Raw genomic sequence first — 6,621 nt, 5'->3', positions numbered from 1 at the left:
GCCCGTCTCCCCGCACAGCAGTCCGTCCCGCTCCCCGCCGACGCCCAACCCGGGCTCCACCAGCTCCACCTCGCCCAGATCCAGGTTATCATCGTCCGGCTCGTCCTCGTCCTCGTCCTCCTCCTCCTCGGCGCCGCTGTCCTCCTCACTGCACTCCTCGTCCTCGTCGAACTCGTAGTTGTAGCCCTCGTCCGAGTCCATGGCGCGACGCGCAGGGGCCTGGCGGACGCTGGCCGAGACGGGGAGAGGGCGGGGACGCTGAGGCCCCGGCTCTCGCTCTCGCCGACGCCCAACCCGGGCTCCACCAGCTCCACCTCGCCCAGATCCAGGTTATCATCGTCCGGCTCGTCCTCGTCCTCGTCCTCCTCCTCCTCGGCGCCGCTGTCCTCCTCACTGCACTCCTCGTCCTCGTCGAACTCGTAGTTGTAGCCCTCGTCCGAGTCCATGGCGCGACGCGCAGGGGCCTGGCGGACGCTGGCCGAGACGGGGAGAGGGCGGGGACGCTGAGGCCCCGGCTCTCGCTCCGGCTCCGGGTGATGTCCGGACGCAGGCCTGGCTCCGGCCCCGAGGGCCGCGGCTCCTCCCCGGGTGCAGCGGTTGGCGGTTGGCGGCTGGTGGCGGCGGGGAGGGCGCGGAGGAGGGAGGGAGGGAGCGAGGGGGCCGCTTGCTGCCCGCCTCAGTCAGACACGGCTCCGCTCCGGCCTGGAGAGAAAACAGTCCCCAGCGCCACCTCCACCGCCGCTGCTACCGCTACTGAGCCAACAAAGGGGCGTGCGTCACCGCGTCGCGCTGCGTCCTCGCGTCACTCCTCTTTGCGTCATTGCGCCCCGCCCCGCTGCCCCTGCGTGGAGTGCGAGGAGACCCCACGGCCCAGCCGGCCAGGGCCTGGGAGCGCGGCGGCGTGGAGATCGCTCTCTGGATTTGGTCCGTGGTCGTTCTTTGGGCCGGGCAGAGGCCGGTCGACCTTTTACAGGAAGAGGCTGCCCGCATCTTTCTGGTCTCCGAGAGGGGGGCCCGCCCAGGAGGTAGCCTTTCCCGCAAACCGTAGGGATCCAGCCCCCTGAAGCAATCCCGTGGGAAGCTTTCCCACCCGGCCGGAAAGGCACCTCCCGCCCGCCCCAGGGTAATTCCCGGAAGCCTTCAGCTGTTGAGTTAAAATTCCTGTTGCCTGGGATACTGAATGGAAATCGGTTGTACGCGGAACCTCTAAACAGTGTGACAGGTGAACTACACTTTAAGTAGTTCGTGTCAATCTGTCCACTTGTACAGACGTGCAGTGGTTTTTAAGTCTTCTATAGTGACGTCATTTTAAAGAGGCGTTTCCTGAACTGAGCTCGATAAGCAGCCCTTGGGGGCCATAGACAATGTAAACAGCCATGGCTTGCCTTAATTGAGCACTGTGTAAGGGCTTTACGTACATTATCTCTCGTCTTCACAGAGCCATAGTACCCATTTTATACCTGAGGTACCTGAGGCTCAGAAAGAAAGGGACTTAGCCAAGACTGCAGAACGCGTGCCCTGTTTTAACGGCTGGGTGCCCTAAAACTTCAATCATAAAAGTGCTTTATAATGCATAATAAGTATTTTATGTTGTATAGTATATGAAGTGCATTATACTGCAACACAGTACAGGCAATAATAGAAATAACTATAAGGACCAAATGTAGCAAGAGAGAGAGAGCTTGTCTCTTTTCTGGAAGTGTGCAGTGTGAACTCAGTGTTGATGGATGGTGAGGAGTTCAACAGAGTAGGTAGGGAAGATGGTCTAGCCTGAGAGAACAACGGAAGCAAAAGCACAAAAAGTGTAAAGTAGTTAATAGTTTGGGGAGCTTAAAGGGCAAGGAGAGTAAATGGAAAAATATTAGGCAAGTTAATCAGGGGTCACGTCAGTAAAAGCATGCACATTCTAAGAGTGGGCTTAAATTCTTGTAAATAGAACAGGAGAGCCAGAAAGGTGATCCAAAGGAAGAGTAAGCATAAGAAGGCTCCCTCTTGAGATAACTTGAAGGATTGGCCAGACTGAAAATCTTTAAAAATCTGAATCCCTAATTATTGGCAAGCGTTACTGTTCATCCTGTAGATTCCCTTTGGAAAATGATTTTGAAAAGTGAAAAATTCCTTATATGTAAATAAGCCTCTACCAATTTGCCCATTTTGTAATTTTTTAAACAATCAGATTTCTTAAAATCATCTCAGGATTTACAAATCAAAGCTTTTAACATCAGCGGGAGTAGATTAGATCTTGGTCCTTTGATTGCAACTGGGGCAAGCTATGGACACAAGCAGCCCTTCTTTCCACCCCATCCCTATTGTGGTATACCTACAGAAAAAAATTCAGTAACATTTAGTACCCTAAATTCCTTTGCCCTATCTTTCTTTTCATAGTACCCTTACCTTGAATGAATACTACCATCCATATCCTCCCCTTTGGTACTGGAGCACCTGACCACTATTGGAGAAATATGTATAGCCATATGCACTCTATTATTAAATTTCAATCACCAAGCACAACTGATCCCTGAATACTACCCAGAAATCTTGTTCAATTTTTTGAATTGTTCTACTCTAGGCAGCTCATTCCCACCTTTGCCAGTTTCCTTAAACCCTCAAACCCTGCCCTTTCAAATCCTCTCAGAGCAGATGACTATGTCACAGACAAATTTGAAAAATATCAGGACTAATGTAACTGAAATATGCAGAGCAGAGAAGAGAGTGTTAAGGGATAAAGTCAGAGAGGCAGATCAAGGCAGGGGGCCAGTAGGACCTTGTAGGCCATCTTCAGAAGTGTACATTATTGTAATGGGAAGCATTAAAGGGTTTTAAGCAGAAGAGTGAAACGATATGATCTGTGTTTTTAAAAAGATAACTCTGACTGTGGAGAATGGACTGTGAAAGTAGATACCAATAATGAGGCTATCTCAGTGGTTCAAGTGAATAATGATAATAGCTTAAGTAGGGTTGTGGAAGTGGAGATGATAAGTGTTCAAATTCAGATATTTGAAAGCGGAGCCAACAGATTTGCTGATGGATTGCATGTGGGGTTGATGGAAGAATCAAGGGTGCTTACTAGATTTGGAGCCTGAGTAACTGGGTGAATGGTGGTGCCATTTACTGAAACATGTTAAGTTTGAGGTGCTTGTTAGACTTCCAGGTGGAGGTGTTGAGAAGCCAGTTCCATATACTAAGGTACAAGACAAGTTCAGCAAAAGTTAGAGCTGTAGATAGAATTTTACCAGAGTTTATGTCAAAAGTGTTGAAAATCAGCACAGGATAAAGGTGAAGAGTTTAGGCCTTGAAGGAGACAGACCTGAATTTGCCTCAGTCCCTCCAGTTGCTGTCTGTAATCTTGAGCAAATTACTGAACCTCTCTGAGCTTTGCTTTGGAGGATTATAATTCTTATTTGTGAGTATCAAATGAAATAATGTATTTAAAGCACTTGGCACAGTACCTGGCACATAGTTAAGTGCTCACAAAATTAGAACTTTTAAAAAGCATCATAAGTCACCTTGCACCTTGTGGGAAAACTACAGCCAATTGGCTTTATAACCTTTTAATTGGTTTCATTTTAATTATGCTTATATGTACACAATCTGTGTCATCCCCATTTTCTAGGGAAGAAAAATCAGTCTGCTTTTTTCTCAGAAACCTTTTCCATAATCTCATGGGCAGTATCATAGTGCTTCTGAATTTCTGGGTGTCCTATTCATGGATATACCTTCATAACCAGATTCTCAGCAACATTCATTCCATTCATAGTTTGGAAACTATCTTAGATTTGGGTTAGGTTATTGTGCTATTTAAGGAAAACCGGTAGAACAACTTCTCTCTGGCCCCAAATTGGCCAAGGGATGACCCACATACATTGTTTTTTCAAATGACTTGCTCTTAAAGGTATTACCTGTGTTATTGCTTTCTCAGCTATGGTGGTGATTACCAGGTAGAAGTACAGTAGTCTGTAAACAACAGGACAAGGTCTTTGAAAAAGAAAATAGACAAGTTAATGCTTTCTTGGTGCCAAAATAATCATTGTTGGTAATTTGGTACTCCCATTGTCTCCATGTCCTACTAAGATCAATATTAGGGCGTGTTTATTTAATATCTACTCATGAAGAAAAACTCAGTAAATATTTATATGCTCACCAAGTGGTTATGAACTAAATACCAACAGGAACAATATTCAGGTGCTTTTCAGATAAATAGAAATTAAGATAGCACTGGAATATTTCTAAGGACAGAAAATAGAACTGCAAGATACAGAAAAATCCCTAGTAATGGCAGGGCACTAAGGTGACCAGCCATACCAGTCTGCTCAGGACAGAAATTTCTTAGGACATGGAATTTTCAGTGCTAAAACTGGAAAGTCCCAGGCAAACTGGGGTGGTTTGGTCACCCTACAGAGCACCCAATCAAAAATTCTTGTATGTATGTAATTGTCTCCAAAATCAAATGGAAAGAAAATACTTTTTGTCGTTTTGTTTAAAGCTTTTGTTTTTATGCAGCATGTTTTTTGTTTTTTTAATGTTTTAGGTGTTTCTATGTTTTACCAGGCAGGAAGTAAGAAAATTAAAATTACATTTTAGTATAAATTTAATATAAAATTAAAATTTAGCCAAAGCACAGACAGGTACTGATAAGCTAATTGAATACTTTGCATTTCTTTAAAAACATCTGTCTGTGTACTTCAAGCTTCGTTACAAACACCAATTAAGTGTTGCACCATTGTTAAGAGGCAGATCTTATCACATCATTCTAAGTGGTAAATAATAATAAGGCATAGGGAAACTGAGGTTATATGCCTCATTAGAAGTCTGATTGAGATAGTAACAACCAAAAGTGGAACCCGAGATTCCTGACTGCAGTCCTTTAAGATATCCTCCATCTCATCTTTCTTTTAGAATAGAGTCTATAGACTTTATTATTGAACTTGAGATTTTATAAAAGTAATTATCTACAGTGTTTGGTAAGATAATGTTGATTAGGGCCGGCCCGGTAGCGCACTGGATAGTGCGCCGCTTGGGAAGCGCGGCGGCGCTCCCGCCCGAGGGTTCGGATCCCACATACAGACCGGTTCCCGCTCACTGGCTGAGCGAGGCGCGGGAGCAACACCGGGGACCGGTCCGGTGCGGGGGCAGCACTGAGGGTTGCGATCCGTTGCCGGACACGGAAAAAGACAAAAAAAAATAATAATAATAATGCTGATTAGAAGCAGAGTACATAGTATCATGCTGTGAGGCAAATGGATAAAACCACAATGTCTGTGTTCACCATAATTGCAAGATGCATTTTTTTTGGCTTTAAATGTGTGCTTACACTACAACAAAACAAATAATCATCCCCCAAAAGTGAACATATATTTGTCCTAATAAACTAAACACTTGAAGAAAAAAGGTATTTTTATAACAAATGTTCACAAAAGAAGCACTTTTCTGTGGTTCACAATATCTCCAGTTTATTTTGTTGCCTTATATTTGGCAACATATATATACTGGCAACAAGATATATTTGAGTGAATGGACAAATGAGAGGGCAAAAAGTGAGCAAATATATTATTGAGTCTGTATTATATGCCAGACTACGTGAGTATTAATACTTAATTTATTCCTTATGATCTTGTGAAGTTAGAATTCTTAACTTCATTATATAGATGAGAAAAAAGACTCAAAGATGAGAAATAATTTGCCCACGTGCACAACAGATGGCAGAACCTTGATTCAAATCCAAGTTTTCAGAGTTCAAGTCCACTGTTTTTTCTGTATAATTCTCAGTAATTGTAATAAGATCTTATTCCTTTTCTAAAATATGTCTTCAAATTTGTTATAATGCAATAATTGCCATCAACCCTACTGCTCTCCAGATTGGCAGCATAAACATTGGCTGTATGTAATATTTGTTTCCTCTGGAAATAGGTAATAAAAATACAATAGTGAATAAATAAATGTGTTATCCTCTACTCACAAAGTCCTGCTTTATTCTTATAGATACTATTGTAGTGTTTTTAATGAAAACTTAAAATACATAAGCCATGATTTTTTTGGTCAACCAATCAATAATTACTTATTAGTGTCTACTCAGTGCAAAGCACCTTTCCACGCATTCTGGAGAGATAAAAAGAAGGATTCTGCCATCTAAGAGATCATAATTTGTTTTAGGGAAAGAGACATAAATCAAAAGAAAAGGTTAATTATAAAAAATGGTAACTGCAGTTGAAGAGATGTCACAAGCCAAGAAGAATGGCACAGATGGTTAATTGCTAAAGGAACTCAAAGGAGAAAAGAAGTCACTAGTCTGGGGCATTCTAAGAAAGCATAATATCCTAGACTTTCTCATGCCTCCAGCCTTTGTACCTGCTGTTCTCTGCCTGACATTCTTCTCACCTACTCTTTTTTCCCCCAACTAATCCAAGTGCTTCAAAACTAGTGTTTTTTCAAATCACTTCAAACTTGGCACTTGGTAACTACAATGTGAGTTATTTATGTATCTCTCATTCCCAACAAACTTCCAACCTTTTGATAATGTTGGAATGAATTAATATAAACCTAAAGCTGTAAGCAAATAGACGTTTATTGTCTTCTTACCTCAAAATATGTTGAATCTTGGCAGACAACATTAAATCAACGCTG

The 6,621-nt window shown here is 43.2% G+C and overlaps 2 protein-coding genes across 2 annotated transcripts in view; both read right to left on the bottom strand.

Annotated features, from left to right (window-relative positions):
- Window positions 1–217, bottom strand: part of LOC103595883 (E3 ubiquitin-protein ligase ARIH1) — a 112,500-nt gene extending 112,283 nt beyond the window's left edge. The window contains exon 1 of the mRNA XM_008579409.1: window positions 5–217. Within this exon, the coding sequence (XP_008577631.1) occupies window positions 5–201 (197 nt within the window). The 5' untranslated portion in view covers window positions 202–217. The remainder of the gene's footprint in view (window positions 1–4) is intronic.
- A 40-nt stretch (window positions 218–257) lies between these two features.
- On the bottom strand, window positions 258–990 carry LOC103595889 (coiled-coil domain-containing glutamate-rich protein 1-like; the record flags this gene model as incomplete). Its single annotated transcript, XM_008579415.1, has 2 exons — window positions 764–990; window positions 258–675 (listed from the first exon to the last, which is right to left on the bottom strand). Coding segments are annotated over exons 1-2 (645 nt in total), but the record flags the coding sequence as incomplete, so codon positions are not given.
- Between the last annotated feature and the right edge of the window lie 5,631 nt (window positions 991–6,621).

The sequence above is a fragment of the Galeopterus variegatus genome, unplaced genomic scaffold (assembly GCF_000696425.1).
Source record: "Galeopterus variegatus unplaced genomic scaffold, G_variegatus-3.0.2 Scaffold1877, whole genome shotgun sequence".
NCBI classification, from domain to species: Eukaryota; Metazoa; Chordata; class Mammalia; order Dermoptera; family Cynocephalidae; genus Galeopterus; species Galeopterus variegatus.
This window is presented reverse-complemented; position numbering and strand designations above follow the sequence as displayed.